This window comes from Euprymna scolopes, chromosome 38, assembly GCF_053919585.1.
Source record: "Euprymna scolopes isolate OS-2025 chromosome 38, ASM5391958v1, whole genome shotgun sequence".
Classification (NCBI taxonomy): Eukaryota; Metazoa; Mollusca; class Cephalopoda; order Sepiida; family Sepiolidae; genus Euprymna; species Euprymna scolopes.
In genome coordinates this window covers 9,848,445-9,868,300 of record NC_136519.1, presented here as the reverse complement: position 1 = coordinate 9,868,300, position 19,856 = coordinate 9,848,445, and the positions used below count along the sequence as shown (strand labels likewise).

Here is a 19,856-nt window from a genome sequence, read left to right as displayed (position 1 = left end):
AACCTTTCTCAGTTCAGTGTAATGCATGCCTTCAATCACAGTGCACTATTCATGCATATATGAAATGTTTTCTTGTCACATTTTGTCCCTTCATTTTTTTGTTGTTTTTTTTGTTTTTTCTTGTTATGCATGCTCCTGCACTATATATTTTCTTTTTGGATTTTTTAAATAGTTTTTTTATAACGATCCTTTCTTTCATCCTCTTTTCTCACTTTCCCTTTTTCTACTTTTTCTTCCTCTCTTTCCTTCTTCCCTGTTTTCCTTCTTTGCTGTTTTTTCACTTTTCTCATTTTCCCTTTCTTTTTTACTCTTTTTTTTCATTTTTCTTTCTTTCATGTGCTCCTTTTTATTTTATTTTTCCTTTATGCTTTTTCTCTTCCTTTTCCGTCTTTTCCATGCTTTGAACAATTCTTACAGTCAAGTAAGTGCAAAACAAAATATACAAAAAGGTTATTTTTGTTAAAATTAGTGCATGCAAGCTACAGTTTAACCTCAAGGATATGCCGGAGGGTGAGGTCCAATATCCATAAAACATTTCGGTGACTGAAATACAAGCTTCATTTCAAAGCTTTTACACGCAAATCACTCAGAATCGTGTCCTAATCACAGCACCAAATGTGATCTGATTGTGCTGTGGAAGTCACTGAGAATCATATTCTGATCACAGCACCAAATGTGGTCTGATTTTGCTGTCGATGTCACTCAGAATCATATCCTGGTCACTGCACCAAATGTGGTCTGATTGTGGTGTCGAAGTCATTCAGAATCATATCTTGATAACGGCCCCAAATGTGATCTGATTATACTGTGGAAATCATTCAGAATCATATCCTGATCATGGCACCAAATGCGGTTTGATTGTGCTATAGAAGTCATTCATATTGATATCTTTCTAATTCCCCTCTCTATCCCCCTTTTCTTTTCTCTATCCAACTGTTTCTTTTTTTTAGTCTTTTCTTTCTTTCTCTCTCTCTCTCTCTCTCTCTGGTTGCTCTGTCAATCATTCTGTATACCGTATTAAAACTCGGGATATTTTAGTAATTTCTCGTTTGGCTTAAGAAAGCATCGTCTTGATCTATATAAATGTTTTGTTAGCTGTATTTGACTTTGGTTTTGAATTAGCAAGCTGGCAAATATATTTGCATACAAAAATGAGATACATAATTGTTAATACGTGTATCAACGCTTTGTCTTTATTTCAAGACTTAATGCACCACATATTTTCAAATGTTGATTTCTATTTAGTTTATTTTTTTTTTACACAGTGGTCACCACTTATCAAGGCCCGGAAGCCACTCAGGGATAAGGGTTATTGCAAGTAGTTTCTTTCGAATCATACTGAGAAAGTCTTGAAATAAAGACGATGTAGATATAAACAATTTTCGTTTTTTTTTTTTTTCATTGTTATATAATTATGGAAATAACAAATAATAGCTACATGGTAAACAGCTGATGATGCATGCCTGTTTTCTATTTCACAATCGAAGTTTGTTCTCCTACTATATATATTAATCCCTTTTGTAATTGTGAATTTTCAGTGGTAAGACGACTTATGTAAGTGCTAAGTCTGCAATATGTTGAGCTTTGTATCCCTAAGAATTTAAAACCACATTTCTTTTTCGTTTATAAATTACTCGAACCTTCTTCAAGCTAATATATACATACACTGTATATTTCGGCATATAAGGTGACCGTCAGATAAGATGAGGTACACAATTGGAGCAAATTTTAATAAATTTATCATATATCGGTTATATGACTGCTAAATCATAACACCATGTCTGTTTAGCCTAGGCTAAATATTGCAATACCAGATATCTTATGAAATATTGGTTTTAAAGATTTTTTAACTTTAAGAATCGTCTTATACACTGAAATATACGGTGTGTGTGTGTATATATATATATATATATGAAGGTAGTTTGCTTGAAGCATTACTGGTAAACAAATATATAAGAAGGCTATAGCAATGTAGAATACTGAAGTATTGAAGTGATGTGACATATGAAGAAAAACTGACAAACGAACGAAGGTACTGTAGATTTTATAAATCTTCATATATCTATTTTTCAAAATCATTTAACATCCCGGTTAAATAAAACAATAAGTCCATATTTACTGATTTCTATATGGGATTGAGTTTTAAAAATAAAATTTATGATCTTAAAAAGACCTTCGTTCGTTTGTCTGTATTTTTGTTCATACATTACGTGACCTCAACACTTCGGTATGCTACATTGCTAACAGCCTTCTTATACACTTACATATTTATTTACCAGCAATGCTTCAAGCAAACTACATTTGCTTTACACATATATAATAAAATATCAGCACAATATTTGAACATATACCATTGTGAAAAAGATGGTTTTGTTCTATATCAGAACGAAAAAGTTGACATTTCAAAAAGCCTTGTGAAGTGAGTGAAATTTAAAAAAAAATCATATTGCTGTTTAAATATTTAAAAAGATATAATGCAATTCATGTTTTTTTTTTTTTAATAAATAAATTAAATCAGGCATCCACATTTGAATTATAACGTCTATATTTATTCCAAAAAGAACATACCGTATATTTTGGCGTATAAGACGATCTTTAAAGTTAAAAAAAATCATCTTTAAAATCAATATTTCATAAAATGCCGGGTGTTGCAATCTCTAGCCTAGGCTAAACAAACCTGATTTAGCAGTCAATTTATACAACCGATAAATTTATTAAAATTTGCTCCAATTGTTTACCTCGTCTCATCTGACGAAATATACGGTAAATTGCATCATATCGTTTTAAATATCTAAGCGGCTATATGACGTTAAAAATTTTGAAATGTCAACGATTTTTTTTTTGTTCTGAATTAAAACAAAAACATTTTTTTCACAAGTATATTTTCAAATATTGTGCTGGTATTTTATATTTAATTTAATCATCATGAGGAAGTCTTGAAATAAAGACAAAGCTTTGACAAACATATAACTTGGTTTATTCCTTTTTCATCTCTTTACCTCGTTGGAATATTATTTTCTTTATTATCATCATATATATAGGGTGAGTCACGGGAAACAAATGTTTTTAGAATGCTCCTTGCTCTCTTTAATAGAGAATGAGAAAAGTAGTCTTTAAACTTGCTTAAGATGCCGTTTAGTTTGTTCGTTTCTCTAAAACCATCCGTATCCCATGACTCATCTTGATATATGGATTAATCTCCTAAATTAATGAATGGATCAATGTGAATTTTGGAATATGCATTCTTAAAATTAGTGAACAACGTATGAAATTTTTTTTTTTTTTTTTTTTTTTTTTTTTTTTGTAACATTTACAGGATGTGTATATATAAAATTTCATTTTCTTTAATTTGTTTTTTAATATTTTATATATTTTTTTATAAACCGGTCATAAATTTTATAATATACTAAACTACCCATGACCCGTTGGGTCAGTATGTTGCATTAGCTATAGAATTAATGTATGATGTAAAAAAAAAAAGAAGTTTTTTGTGACATAACAGAAACATTTCTATGAAAGTATGTCAAGATGAATAAAGAATATAGATAGATTTCTACGAGTCGTTCTGTTTATAATTGTTTATTTTTGAAAAAAATCTTACAGCCATTGAATTATAAGTGGTTTTCCATACCTAAAGGTATATGTGCACTGAACAGATACCATAATACTTAAATTAAAATTTTGATATATCTTTTTATTTAAACACGAAGAAAAAAAGACAATTGGGACGGTGAAAACGTACACAGTAAAACAATGTTTTATTGTGGCGTTGATTATTTATTTGTAACGCAAGTCAAAAAAAAAACAAACATATTTTCGGGGTCATTTATATATATGTTGGTAGTGTAGAAGAAAATGTATGAATGTTTTTTAAGAAAGGTGTATTAAAAAATGGCGAATAAATAAAAAAATAAAATAAAAAAGGAAGGCGGTGGGTAAATCACCGTTGTAAAATGCTCTTATGGTTGTCAACGGGTTAAAGTAGATTTATTTGTAAGAAAATTGCATTGAAGTAACTTAAACATAATACGCAAATGAACGATGTAAAAAAAAAAAATGCAGAAAGTATTAACAATTGTTTATTTGGATAATTTAAATACAAAAAAAAAACAATTGGGACGGTGAAAAAAACGTACAGAGTAAAACAATACGTTTTCTTGTCGCATTGATTATTTGTCTATGTATACATGCACAACCGGAAGGCGTAAACCGGATGTTGGGTTACAATACCTGTTACAAGGTCATTTGAGTTTTATAATTATATAGATATATTTTCAGCAACCCAGCATGAAAGATGTGCACATTTTTTTAAAATTTATTTTTTAATTTAACTAAACCTGCTCCAAAAGATATTTAATCTCCTAAACAGATCATTATGAATTTGAATTAGGAATATATATTCTAAAATCTTCCCTTCTTGGCTTGACTTCATGAATGAAGATTCTATGAAGGAGGCTGTCCACGTCGACTGCAGGCACGATTGTGGCTGACGAGCTCAATGTAGGTCAAGCAGGTTTGGCTGCAGTCAAATCATGTCAGGTATGACTGCTGAGGCTTCCCGGATCTTCCCCCTGCAGCGTTTCTTCTATAGATTCTCTGTGTGGCAAACCTCAAGAGGTGACAGCCTGGTAGACAGGTGTCGCGGTCAGCAACGAGAATAGACCACTGATGGCGGTCAATGTGGCAGTCACCAAGGGACTTCTTCAGAGAGTCTTTATATCATTTCTTTGGTGCCTTTCATGGTGGCCAGTTGAGAGTTCGCCATATATGGCTATCTTGGCCAGGCGATCACCCTCCATTCTGGAGACGTGCCCGGACCAGCGTAGCGCAACTTCAGCAGCATGGTTGGTAAAAAATTAGGAATATATATTCTAAAATAATATTGTCGAAAAACCTGTGAACATTATTTGTTTAAATGTTAACATTTAAGAGGTACGTGCGTATGAAGTTTTATTTCTGATGAGTCGATCCTGAATTTAGGAATATATACAGGGCGACCAAAAAAAAAACGAGCCCCAACTCTAATTAGTCCCCGTTTCTTAGTGTTTTGTCCGAATGAAATGAAACTTTGGTCATAACTAGTTTATTATATTCAAAACATCACATCAAAACACTAGGGTCTTTGGCCTTTTTTTTCTCCATTCTACAGCATATGTTCTAGATGGCCTCCATTTAGCTTTTGTTTTGTTTTTTGGTCACCCTGTATTATGACCATGCAGTGACATATACGTAGCATGCAATAGGACAATGGTCCTGGTTCCACCCTAATACATACCACGAATGATGATACGATCGTTTTTATAACAAAGTAAACCAAAATTAGTAACACTTTTTCGCATTCCCGCATATTTTTTAAGATTGCTGCATTACTTCCTCTGTTTTCGAGACAGTGATAGATGATTTGGTGTCCCCGACGAAACATCTTCCAACAGATATTTTTACTGAAGGAATTTATGACATTCTTAAATGAATTATTAATATTATTAATAATGATGAGTCGTCTAAGAATATGATAAATTCCGACTTGTCTAGCTGAAACCACTATCAATAATTTTCCCCACTCTTTATCTGTGCCTAGACCTAAACGTAGATTCCATCAACAAAGCTCTTTTTTTTTTTTCTTTTTTTTTTTTTTAGAACTGCACGCCTATGGAACTCTCTGACTACAATATAGTCATCTTCGAGTCCAACATGAACAAGTTCTTGATGAGCCGTCCTCTTAAGTGATCCAATTTACCAAATTTCCACTACTAATATTAGTATGATATTGTCTCATTGACTACCTACCGTACACGTATTAATTCTTATCCTCGAGTGGCCTTTGAGCCTTGATAAATGGTGACATTTTTGTGTATATAAAAAAAAAAAAAGTTTTGTTGATGACACCAAATCGGCTACCACCGTCTAGAAGACATGAAGTAATTTAATGATGAAATGTCTTTAGAAATATGTTGGAATGCCCACTTTTTTATTTTTTTTTGTTTTCTTCGATAAATTTCCTTCTTCGATCTTTCTATTGTGATTCTGTTCTCCTGTTCAGCAATTCTTATTCTTGTCTGTTTCTTTTATTTTGCAGTGCGGGTTTTTCAAGCGACAAAAGGTTCACCGAGTTCGACAGCACGATGGATCCATGAAGCAAGAGGTTCAACCTGATCCAGACTCCGAACCTCTCACCAACTAAAATCGTCACAAAGGATTTTCTGTGTTTGCGTAGATCGTTAATCTTTTAAACCAACGCATTTTAGGTGAAAGCATTATTACGTGCCATGACAAAATTAGTATAAATTCAAAATATTACATAAAAAAAAAAATGATTCAATAAAAAATAAGTACAAGTCAAATTAGAATTTACCAAATTATCGAGTTTTATCGAATATTTTAATGTGGAAGCGTTGTACGACCAATTCAGTATGGCAAACTGACTTATCTCCCTTGATTTAAATGGACTTAAATTAACTGTTCGCCATTTTTAAACACATAAATTAAAAACGTAATTTTGTATTTTTAGTTTTTAATTTTGTTAAAAATACATCTAGCACATTTTTTTTTTTTTTTTTTTAATCATTTTTTTCGTCATTTTTGGAATTTATGCTAGTTTCCATATGACATAAGTACATAATGTTTTCACCTGAAATGTGTTTGTTCAAAACACGACTAGTCTATACAAGCACCGGATTTTCTTAAAACAAAAAAACTCTATTTATCACATGAATTAAAAAGACGGCAAAATTGTTGCATTAAATGCAAAACATTTTTCAAACGACATCATCAAATAAAAACGTCAGCAAATGACGTAATGAAAATTTTGGTTGACGGGCATAAACGCCCATTAAACGCAGCTCCCGCTTATTTCCGTAAATTTTAAACTAATTATTATTTTTTAATATTTAAAAGTCCTCAGATTTATAATGAAATTAAATAATTTATAACAATCACGTTCAGTGGCCTTCAAGCCCGTTTACCTACATTTTGTTAATGGTTGAAATAATTAATTTTTTCAACGTTATTAAAAAATCATTGTAATACATAGTAGAAACACTAAATTAGTTACCAAATTATCAAAGTAGTATCTGTTCTGCAGATGCTGCACTTAAGATAATTTGTACCAGTCAATGGAGGGGAAACCCTCTATACTGGGACAATTATTATTTTTGGTAACCAGAATGCTCCCTTTTTGCCTACTTTTAGGGGAGCTGGTTTTTACACCACATTAAAAACAGTCTTGTGCCTAATTTGCTTTGGTGGGGAAGCAAATAAATACATTAAAGATTATTAAAAAGTTAATGCAGGGGAGGTAATTCAAAATTACTTTTTTTTTTTTAAATATATTTTTTAACTGTAAATGATTTAATTTGTAAAATGAGTTAAAGTTTGTTTTCTTTATAAAGACTCATTTAACAAAAATAAGTTATTATTGCTCTACCTTCTTTGGCCTTTTGCCCTCGGCACCAAAATCAATAGAGTTTACGCCAGTTCTAAAATAGTCTTTTCCCTGTTGATTGCGATATGAACCTGGTCCTGTGCAGTTCTAGGAAGTCCACTCTCCCAGGTTTTGCCTTTCTTTCAGAAGAGGTAAGTCTATTGTTAATCGCTTAAGGCGCCCTACTGGGGAATACCGGCAGGGCTGCCAAGGCATTTTGTGCAGGCCAGTGCTCCTCCTCGGGGCGCTGGCTCTGCAATCTCTATTTCTAACTTCATTGTGGAAGGGAAACAAACATATCTAGTGTGTGTGTGTATGTATGTATATATATATATATATATATATATATATATATATGAAATTTATTACTGTGAGTCCAGAATGAGTTTACATATTGTTTCAGCTAGGGGAAAATCCTCAAAAAGAGGAAATATCTAACTAGCATCGTCAGAATTCATAGTCCATCTATGAATTCTGACGATGCTAGTTGGATATTTCCTCTTTTTGAGGATTTTCCCCTAGCTGAAACAATATGTAAACTCATTCTGGACTCACAGTAATAAATTTCCTATATACTGCTCTGGCTACACATGGAGCACTCTAGTCCGGTTTTTTCACCACTAGTAAATATATATATATATATATATATATATATATATATATATATATATATGAGAATGTGTGTGAGGACACTTCTCAACAAATTTTGATTAACATGTAGAAAACTGTTTAATCCATTTCCATCCAGAAAAAAAGGGGGCTGCTAAGGAGTCAAAATTGAAAAATTGTTACGTGGGAGTCATCGGATTTTTAGCTGTTTGCTAACTGTTTCACGAATGAGCATGCGTGAGTAGTTCACATTAAAGATTATGTTAAGAATATGTAGATTGAAAACCCCTTTTAAACATCATGTCATACTGGCCTAATGGTTATTGTACTTGATTCACTGTCTTAAGGTTTTGGTTTCGATCTACGCTTGATTATTTGTTCTTTTTTTTTTTTTACTTACAAGAAGTGAACGGTTTAGAAAAAAAAACATAATACTCACATGCACATGTCTCAGTTTCTATTTTAATTAAAATATAATATTCATGTGTATTTTATGAATGGGCAATGCCAGCCAGCCTGCTAGTATATCTATAATAGTGAGAATGTGTGTGAGGACATTCTCAACCTATATACTCAACGAATGTTTGATCTACAGACTTGAAATTTAGTATATAGGATATTATGCGCAAAACTTTTTAATTGATTTTCATCTGGAAAAAACGGCTGCTAAGGGGTCAAAATTGGGAGATTTTCATCAACTGTTGCACGAAGCATGAATCATTCATATGACAGATTCGTAATGCTAAGAATAAATTTGGCTGAAAGCACTTTTTAAAGATCATGTCAAGCTGGCCTAATGGTTATCGTACTTGACTTGCTTTCTTTATATTTTGGTTTCGCTCCCAGCTTGGATATTTTTTTTTTTTTTTTTTTTTAATATAATATTTATGCATATTTTACGACTGGGCAATGCTGGGGCAGCCTGCTAGTATTACTATAAAAAAAAAAAAAACTATCTGATTTGGGAATCTTAAGTAGGATGACCCCTGGCGTGAATGTGGTACTGAGAACTCTAACTAAGATTAGCTTAGTCAACAAAGGTACAGTGACAAGGATGACTATATAACCCCCCCTTTTTTGATTGGCCTTGTGCCTAATTTTATTTTGTCAACATTTTTTGTAAACATTTTGTTCTTAGAATAAAATATATCAAAGTGTAGTATCTGTCCAATACTATACTTTATCTTTTCTGACCTTTGTTAGTGAAGTAGACATCTTTCTAGACCGAGATAATTTTTCTTTATTTTGTATCTCGATCCAGAATGTTCTTTTGGGAAGGTAGATTCCTCCCTCCCCATATTAAAAACCAACCTTGTGTCAGACTCTGCTCTCATGAGGATCAGTTCCTTGATGTGCAGAGATGCAATGCATCATTTTGTGTCCGTTGTTACATGCCTGGAAAAATAGCCCTTTTATGTGAATCAAGTTATGCAGCAATGCGATGTATTCTTGTGTCTTGGGGTGGGAGGAACACATTTTAATTTTTTCCCCTTCTACTTCTTTACTGCAACTCAGCTGCAAATAAGACGGGCTCCCTTTATCAAACTAGAAAACTTATCTTACCTACCAGTTTTCTATATCTCTATTAAGTCACCATGGTGCATGGATAATGTTTGCCACATCCAGGCTGATGCATGAGCTAATAGTCACTTTCCTTTTTAGACAAGGTGAAAAACCTGAACCTTCGATGTAATAAGCTTCGCACTGTCTACCAAATTCCAGCCACTGCCAATATTGCATCCCTGTGCTTGTTTTACAAGCACTTCAATGAAATGTGCTGCACTTGGGCTCAACACAAATACCCGACAGGCCAACCTGATAAGCAACAAGTCTTCCTTGCTGCACAACTCCTCTCTTAGGATGCCCCTAATTGTTTGAGATGAATATAAGAAAAAACAAAACTTTCTTGTTGCAAAGATTTACATTCACGATTATTTCTTGTATTCGTTTACTTTTTCCATTTTATTATTGTTTGTTTCTCTTAACTTTACCAATTTCTGACACGCGGATGGAATAACTGTTTTCCAGGATGGAATCCATCCATTTAAAACTTATTGTTGGCTAGTTTTTGACATTAAAGTGCTTTTTTTTATTTCTGAGCTCCTTACATCAAGTGGCTTCATGGCTTGTCTGGAGTGATTCCTCCTTAATATCTATAAATCAATATACATATAATGTGTGTGTGTGTGTGTATATATATATATATATATATATATATATAAACTACTTCATTTACTCACATAAAATCAATATACGAAATTATAAATTTATGCGTAAATTTTAAGTATTTACTTCAAAAGTGCTCAATATGTAGGTAGAGCTAGTTAGTAAGTTATAAAATATATATGGCGATTAAGCTACACTGAATATTCTGCGTTTCATCCACTCTAAGCCTGAAGAGTCATAGTGGATGAAATGCGGAATATTCAGTGTAGCTTAATTGCCATATATATTTTATAACTTATATATAAAGAAATAATTGATGACAGTTCAGAAGAGAAGAAAAGAGCAAGGTTATATATATATATATATATACTATACATACATATTGCAAAGATGAACCAGTAGTTTCATTGTATTGGAACAGCCTTCTGTGGCCGATAAAACCCGCTGGTTCTTCTTTGGAATATGTATGTATAGTTTTTAAATAAATATTTTGGCTCTCACATTCATCGAGCACTTTATTTGATTTCTTTTCATCGCATTCTGACACCCTATATATTATTCTCATTATGAGTGTTATTTGTGCAACATTTCAGTTGGTGTAGCCTTCGACCCTTTATCAGGCATGTTGGTCACTATCTTGGAAAAGAAAGGATAAAAGTTACTGGCTCTAACACTCAAGATGAAAACAATCTATTATATCTATAAAAGTGAACGTGTCTGTCTGTCTGTCTAAATTTCCCTACGCAATAACTCTGAATTTTTAGTCGATAGACTCGAAATTTGAAATACCGGGTACTGAGATTTGGGAAAATCGATGTGACGGGTGTCAGCCAGAAATTTGGCTGTTAAGGGGTCAAATTTCAACGATTTGACCTTTAAGAACTCTACCAAACTCCTCCGACAATTTTGAGTCTAGACACTTGAAATTTTAGATATAGGTTCCTTGAACCTGGATCTAACTTAATAAAGTGATTTGAGCCCAAAACTATAAATTTTAAGGGGTCATAATAGAGGTCAAAGTTTTAATAAATTAACCATTTTTTTTGTTTTTTTGCTTTTTTTGCACAGCATACACCTCCAAACACCCGAGCAACGCCGGGCACCCCTGCTAGTAGTTTAATAAAAAAGAAAGTTTTGATAGGTGAGTATGAGGATCGAACCTGAACCCTTGAGGCAAAGTTGGAAATTAAAGTGTGAAAAAATAAAACCGTGCAACGTTAACCATTGGGCCACTGCAACATATAATGGAGACACGTTTGAATTTATTTAAGTATTAAAAACAGGTGTCTGCAATAAAAGTTAACTCTGCTGCTTCGATTTGACCTAATTAAGAAGGTCGAATAGAAGTCATGCAGTTAACTTTTGCTGCAAGGTAGCGTTTGAATTTGTTTACCCAAATTTGACTTTTTTTTGGTGGAGGGAGGGGGAAACCAGCTCCCAATTGTCCAGATTAAATAGCAATTGTCTGATATACAAGATTGATCAAAGCTGATTGCTTCTGGACCCGGTGCGATGCCAAGTTTTGCTTTTTATATGAAAAAGCCTAATCAACACGCGAGAAGCCAAAATAGCAATAATTTTGTAAAAGTCGATGTAAATAAATCACGACGCTACACACGTTCTCAAATCCTAGATATTATTATCGATGGCCTATATAAACACTTTTACGCGATCGTAACCCCCCCTCCCCCCGGGAGCGTGTGCGAGAAAAGCCTTTGCGAGACATACACGAAGTGGTCACACACATTTTGCCTTTTATATATATATATATATATATACTTGTTTATTGTTATATAAACATGCTCACATCCCGCTGCTACAAATAGCCACTTGTTTCAATCAAACAACAGATATCATCAGGCAGCGACTTGACTATTCAAAAGTTCAATGAATAATAAAAAAGAATCGAGTATATATATATATATATATAATATATATATATATACAGATTATTATAGAGCCAATACTCTATTGATTATTATATTTTACCCAATATATAGTAGTGATTTCAAAGCTTTCAAAACATGACTTGGGTGCTATCACCTAGAATCGAAACTAAGACATTTAACTCCCCAGCATTATTCATTACCATCTGAGCTAAGTCTAGATGCGTATCAAAACTTTTAAAATGAACATGGTTAAATGTATATTTGCGCACGCATACAAGAGCAGTTATGCCTGCCAAGTTCCAATTTTAGTCCATTAGCAACTGTATTTTCTAGCTAAAAAACACTGGTTCGAATCCCTTATATATCATATATGAAGTTATAGACTAGAAATTGACTGACTAGTTTGGTAGAGACTATCCTGCACACAGACAAACATGTTTACTTATATAAGAACCAAATTTAAGACTGTAAATTATATTTTTATGTGAATTTATTGTTCGACAGGATACTTAAATAAGGTATATTAAAATTTCCTTAATCCATGGAGTTTCAAAGAATTGTGTTCTTCTCATCAAAATAAAGATATTAGCAAATATTATAGCGAAGCTATGAATTTGCTGGTATTGGCATTAATTGAAAATTAATACTGAAATTATATGAAAGTTAGTCTTCAATACAATAACATTTTTTCGTGCAAAGGGTTCATAAATTGGGGAAAATTGAAAAATAAATATGATTTTAAAAGATTCCAAAGTTTAAAAAGAGACACATGAAAACTATTAACATCGAACATAACGTTATCAAAATAATATCCAAGATGGGAATAGTCAGCCATAAAATCCAAATTATTATAATTTTTTTTTTTTTTAATCGTTTTCACACCAAACCGAAAATATTGCCACTTGGAATGTAAAGAGCTACTATTTGGAATTGTCTAACAGGAGGCTGTAGGGGGTTGAGCAGCAAGATGTTTGTTCACATTACATTTAAACTTCTGTAGGTTAGTACAGTCAGAAGCAGGAAACAAGGAGGGAATCCCAAAGTCTAACAGTCTGAAAGAAGAAACTATTAGAGTAGAAGGCTTTCTGCCATGTAGGGACCTCAAGAGTGAAGGGGTAGAATTTTGCTGCTTGTCAGGTTAGTCGGGAGTATGTTCATTGAGGGGGAGGTCACAAGTGCTACAAGTTCATCAGAACACATACCATTAAAGTACTTGTAAAACAGGCACAGGGATGCAACATTGCAGTGCTGGGTCAAAGGTCGGAGCTTGGTTTCTAAACCGGAACATATTAGATTTGAGATTCTTTTTTGGACCCTGTCTAAAAATGATGTTTGATGCTCCATCTCCGATGTGGCAACAATATTTTATGCATTATTTTTAGATACCAATCTCAAAAATTTCGATACATTTCTTTTTTTTTTTTTATCGTTTTCTTTTTTTTCTTTTCTTTTTTTTAATACATTTCTTTCTTTTTCATTGATTTTTTTTATACATTTTTTTTTCATTGATTTTTTTTAATACATTTCTTTTTTTTTCATTGATTTTTTTTATACCTTTTCTTCATTTATTTTTTATACATTTTTTCATTCATTTTTTATACATTCTTTCTTTTTCATTTTTTATACATTTCTTTTTTCATTTATTTTTTATACATTCTTTTTCATTTTTTATACATTTCTTTTTCATTTATTTTTTTCATTGATTTTTATACATTTTTTTAATTTTTTTATATATTTTTCTTTTGCATTTATTTTTTATACATTTTTTTCATTTATTTTTTTATGCATTTTTTTCATTAACTTTTTAAATACATTTCTTTTTTTGATTTTTTTTTTTATACCAATGAAAAATAAGAAAATTCTTTTTTTTTTTTTTTTTTTTTTTTTCTGCTTTCATTGTGCTGTTTGGAAAATGTTAACAATTAATGTGACAATAGCAAAAAAAGAAAATGGATAAAACCAAATCGCAAATGTATGACATTCAATTATGATCTCGATTTTTTTATTTTTATTTTGTATTTTAAAAAAAAAAAAATTTTTAAGGTTTTATTCACTTCTCTCGATGAAATAATCTGTTTTTACAGTGAAAGAGAATTCTGCCGTCAATTTCTGCACTTGAATAACATGGTGCTTCGTATCATTTGGAATCTTTGAACTACTGTTATCTTGAATGTAATTTTCAAAAACGTTTCGGTCAATGTAACCTTCGACCTTCCTCAGCTGTATCTTGTTGAACTCCGAAATCTTTCTGTAGAACTTATCCACAAGGACCCATGGCATAGTGGATAAAGTACTTGAAGGGTCACTCTTCAGTGCAGGCGATGTTCAAAACTATAATTGCAAATTACTTAGGACTTCTACCCGGTCATTGACAGAATGAGAACATGTTATCCCCATAGATTAAATAAAGGATTCTGTTAGAAATTCTATAGATTCCCAAATTCAACAATATACACCTGAAGAAAGTTGGAGGTCACATTTTTCAAAATGTTATGAAAATAACACTCAAGACGAGAACAGTAGTCCGAAGAATATGAATAATCGATCCTCATCTCAAAAAAAAGTTTGTTTCATCTCATGTCATTCAATCATTTCATCCATGCTTCCTTTTTATTTATTTTTTTTTATTTCATAAATTTTGAATTTGTTATTAACCGTTCATATATGAAGTTTATTTTAACTCACAGCTCCCTATTTAGATGTCCCAAACATAATTATTGCAAAAACGAATAATAATGGCAATTAATGTGAATAAAATTATACATTTTAGTGCGGGAACGATTAATCAAAATTGGAACTTTTGTCGGCATCAAAATTGGTATCTGAATCAGAAAAGTTTGTGCCTATTTTCAGATTCCAAAAACAATTCTTTTAATGGTCTTTGTTTTTTATTTAATTTTGTTTAAACCAAAATCTTCCACTGTTGGCAGTAATAATAAATATTTATTGATTTTAAAATAAAAATAAAATCACCCCCCACCCCACACACACAAGTCTAATTTTATGTTTGAGAAAATATCTTAACATTTTACATGTTTTTATGGTAATCAGGGATAAATAACAACTTCAGAGTTAAATATTTAGAGATTTTATAAAGAATTGGAATCGGAATGAGAAATTTAGTACGGAATCAGTAATTATATCGGAATCAGAGAAAATATTGGAATCGTCCCATTACCAGAACATTTATTTACGCCTAACAAAACATCTAAAAAAAGAAATAAACATAACATTCTACAAAACATTCTCATATGTAGTGGCAGTTTACTATCTTTTTTCTTTTGGCTCGGAACAAAGTGTAGTCTCTGTTCTGATACTGCACTCCACCTTTTTTTTATCTTGATCAGTGGATGAGAAATCCTTCTAGACTGAGGCAATTTTTATTTCTGTTCCTATCCAGAGTGCCCCTTTTGGGAGAGCTGGATTTTCCCCACATTAAAAACCAACCTAGTATCTAACTTTGCCCTCGTGGGGGGGGGGGCAATATTCTTCAAGACGTCTAATACTACTGAATTCATTTTTACTCTCTAATCATTTGAGGGTCACCAAAAAGGGGGGGAAAAAGTTGGATGCTTGTGTCGATTGGTGATTGTTTAAACCAACGCATTTCATGTGAAAACATTATTACATAGTCATGTGTCATGTCAAAATTAGTATAAATTCCAAAATATTACAAAAACTGATCCCGTAGATTGTGCATGATTATTTGGTAAACATGCATCTAGTACAACTCTTACTGGATTCGTTTTTTTATTTTTTTAGGGGGGGGGTGGAACTAATTTTAACGTTACACATAAGTGCATAATGTTTTCACCTAAAATGTGTTGGTTTAAAAGATCACCAATCTACACAAGCAGCAAATTTTGCCGGTGACATTGCACCAGTGATTCATTTCCCTATTTAACATTCAGCCATAAAATTGATAAATTTTGAAGCCAAGAGTAATTGCAATTGTTTGTCCCTATGTAATTTTTTGTGGAAAACACAATTGTCACTCAGAGGATTTCGGTTTTTGTGGAATCTGATCTGAGTATTGACAGAATTCTGAGTTAGTCACAGAAATGTCTAAAGCAGTTTACTGAAATCCTGAGTGATCACCTCTTACAAGTCTTGATTAATTCTTAATATGTTGTAATTTCTGGAGACATTTGACCTCCTAACACATATTCACCGAATTAGTTACAAGAGAAGAAATTTAGTCTTCTATATCTTTTTTTTTTTTTTTTTTTTCTTGTATTTTTTGCGAACTGTTATCCTCATCTTAATAGTTGTTGTTTTACCACGTTTTGGCCAACTCATCCTCTGGCCTTCTCCAGATAGTTAACCACAACGTGATAGGAATCCTGAGTTTTGTAGCTGTATCCCCAGTAATTACTGCTCTCCATAGTTGTTGCTTCACCACGTTTTTGGCCAACTAATTTTTTGGTCTGCTTTAGATAGGATTGAAGCCGCTATCTTCAGACAATGCTCACCCGGAAATTGTTTGAAGATAGTGGTTTCAATCATACCCGAAGCAAGTCAAAGAATTATTTGGCCAAAACGTGGTGAGACAACAACAATTATGGAAGGCAGTAATTATTGAGGATACAATTACAAGACTCAGCATTCCTATCCCATCACGGTTAACCACCTAGAGAAGGCCAGAGGATTTATTGGCTGAAACGTGATGAAGCAACAACAACTATGAAGATAAGTCTGAAAAAAAAAAAAAAAAAAGGAATGCCCAAATTGTTCAGCTTCATCTCAAAGGATTCCAAAAAATAAAAAAAATTTTCATTCATGATTTTATAGATTATCATACAATCATGCTGCGTCACAGAAAGGCAATTTATTAAACGAGTAAATGCTATTGCTACTTAGGTTTGGAGCACAATTTTTTTTTTTGTTTTCACTTTTGGAGAATTTCAAAGGGAGACAATTTCAAGAGTTCAAGTTTCTCTTTATGTATTGGTAAAAACAAAACAAACGCACTAAATTAACAATAGCACAAGATAAATTACCTCAACATTTATTGAATTAAAATAAAACGCTTTTAGCTTTTATCAAATAAAAATAATTTCAAAATAAAGGTATTTTCTTAATGATAATCTTTTTGTGTAAGCTGAAACTGAATATCACATTTGAATTTTGTGCAGACAAGTAGTTTTCTGGATATTAAGACCTTTATTATCCAATGTAATTCGTTATGTTTTTGCTGGTGGTCATTTTTTTTTTCCTTTTCTTAGCTGGAAAGTACTAATGCTACAAAATGTTACAAAACACCCCCTCCTCCCCATGTGACATTTATTAAGTAGTACATTGGAAAAAATGTCTTAATATCAAAAATAAAAAAAATAAAAAAATTCTTGTCTGCGCAAAATTTTAACATGATACCTGAAAACCTAATAAAAATTGTCAATTTAAATGCGAGTGTTAAGGCGAAAAAAGTAAACATTTACCGAAATAAATTACAACCGACAAAAATGTACGACTTTAAAAAAAAAAAAACGACTTTTTTTTTTTTAGAAATGTATGACTTTTAACGAACTTTTTAATGAGCAGTTTTTCTAAAAAAAAAAAAAATAATAATAATAATAATAAATAAATAAAAGACCATTTTGAAATGAATGAAATTGTATCACTAAAAACACGAAACTTTACAAATTTAAACTTTAAAAATTTTTTGAATTGTCTCCCCTTGAAAAATCTAAAGAAAAGGCGGCCTAACGTGCCTTTTCCTCGACTTGACCATTTCAATTTGAATGCACGATTCAACTCATCGAAAAACATAATTTACGATTAAAAATAAATCTTTAAATGTAATAATATTGTGCAATAAATTTTTATTTATTTTTATTTTGAAATTAAAGCTAAATAAATTTTTAATTTATTTATAAACAAAAAACGCAATTTTATAAGGAAGTCTTTTAAAATCTTTTAATGCACAATATACAAAAATACAAAAGAAATTTCACCTTAGATGACGTCATAAGTGTTGTCTTTGATAATATCCAGAGATGTCCTGCTTTTAAAGTGTCGAGTAGGATTTTTTTTTTTTTTTTTTTTTTTTTGTGGACTAGGTTCTTATTTAGAATTCAAGCTAATTAAAAAAACAAAATACAGAAAAATCCGTATGCTGTATTGCTGTACATATCCGTTACCGAACAAAAATGTCATATTCCAAAAGTCACGAAAATTGATCAAGTAGTTTTATATTTATAAGGAAAATCATTTTGGATTGATTAATGGGAATTATGTTATACATATTTCTAGTAACTATGAATTTTTGTTAAGTTATCTCCCTTTAATTTTTGACAATTATCTTTTGTTTCCATGATGGCAGGCCAGACTCTAAGATACTAATAACATTTGATTTTCTCACTTAAAAATAAAACTACTCGATAAATTTACATCATTTTTGGAATATGACATCATTCTGTGACTGGTATATACATCAAAGACATTTCTGTAATTTTTTTTTTTTTTTTTAATTAGCTTGAAATTCTAAATAAGAACTCTAGATTTACCTAAAATTAATGTTAATTGCAAAAAAAAAAAAAAAAATGACTTTGTATATGAAGACCCTAGGTTACCTACCTTACAAAACAAACACAAAATTCTGCTTTCTTTTACGTGTTAACACTGAATAATTTAGGGCAACAAAATATTTTAGAACTTAGAGTGGGGGATCACTTTCCTATGCAAATGGATCATAATATGATCATCTATCTTGTTTTAGATAAATCTTATACGTACTTATGTTTCTGTTTCTTTTATTGGGGGGGGTATCACATGGACTTAGGGTCAGTGGTAGAGTGAAGTAATTTTTTATGGGGGCGTTTCCATTCAAGGTTAGTGGTAGAGTTAACGGAGGGTTTGGGGAGCACTTAAAACGTTACTCCAGTTAGACAATGGTCTAGAAACGGATATGTGCAACTGATGTTCCACTTTCTAAAGTTTTTTTTTGTGTTTATGCATAAAAAAATGTAGAATCGCATTTTGGTAAAGAGAGAAGGTATTTAGCTGAGGATCCTCATATCTAAAAATTTACTTTTTTTTTAATGTAAAAAGAAACAGGTGCGGTCTCTATTCCGAATCTCTATCAAGCAATGCTATTGTAAACCATTCATTTTATGAGTGTAAATGTGCAGAGAAGAATTGTAAATAAATTAATTATATTCACAATTTTGTTTTGTTTTTGTAATTTTATTTCTTTTTAAAATTTTTGTTTTCTTTTGTTTGGATTCTTCACACTATTGTTCTCATCTGTACAATTGATTTTTAACAGAGGGGCCCGTGGCATAATGGATAAAGTACTTGGTAAATTCAGTTGTCTTCTGTGTTTGGAAGTTGAAGGTTCAATCTTCAGTGCAGATGACACCCAAAATGCAATTGCGAATTACTTAGGGCTTCTACCAAATCATGGCTGATGGAACAAGAGCATTCTACCCCCGTGGATTAAATAAAGGGTTCCGTTCAAAAATTCCAAGCAGATTCCAAAGTTCAATAGAAAGATCACTAAGTTTGACAAGGTACACCTAAAGAAGGTCGGGGGTCACATCAACAGAGATGTGAAAATATCACTCAAAATGAGAACAGTTGTTTGGAGAATCCAAATAATACGAAATTGTACGTTTTTGTAAACGAGTGATTTGTAGATTATTTGGAATTTGAAGTGATTTTTCTTGCACTTGGTCTTCCTGAATGGCCACCTATTTTCTGCTTACATTTGAAATTGCACTTTTTTTTTTAATCGTATTTCGATTATTTGGAATAATGTTATTAGCTTGAGT

General features: G+C 31.7%; 1 protein-coding gene across 1 annotated transcript in view; it reads left to right on the top strand.

The window, feature by feature from the left end:
- Positions 1 to 6,183, top strand: part of LOC145263070 (integrin alpha-9-like) — a 244,443-nt gene extending 238,260 nt beyond the window's left edge. The window contains exon 21 of the mRNA XM_080119934.1: positions 6,077 to 6,183. Within this exon, the coding sequence (XP_079976060.1) occupies positions 6,077 to 6,181 (105 nt within the window). The 3' untranslated portion in view covers positions 6,182 to 6,183. The remainder of the gene's footprint in view (positions 1 to 6,076) is intronic.
- The last annotated feature ends 13,673 nt before the right edge of the window (positions 6,184 to 19,856 follow it).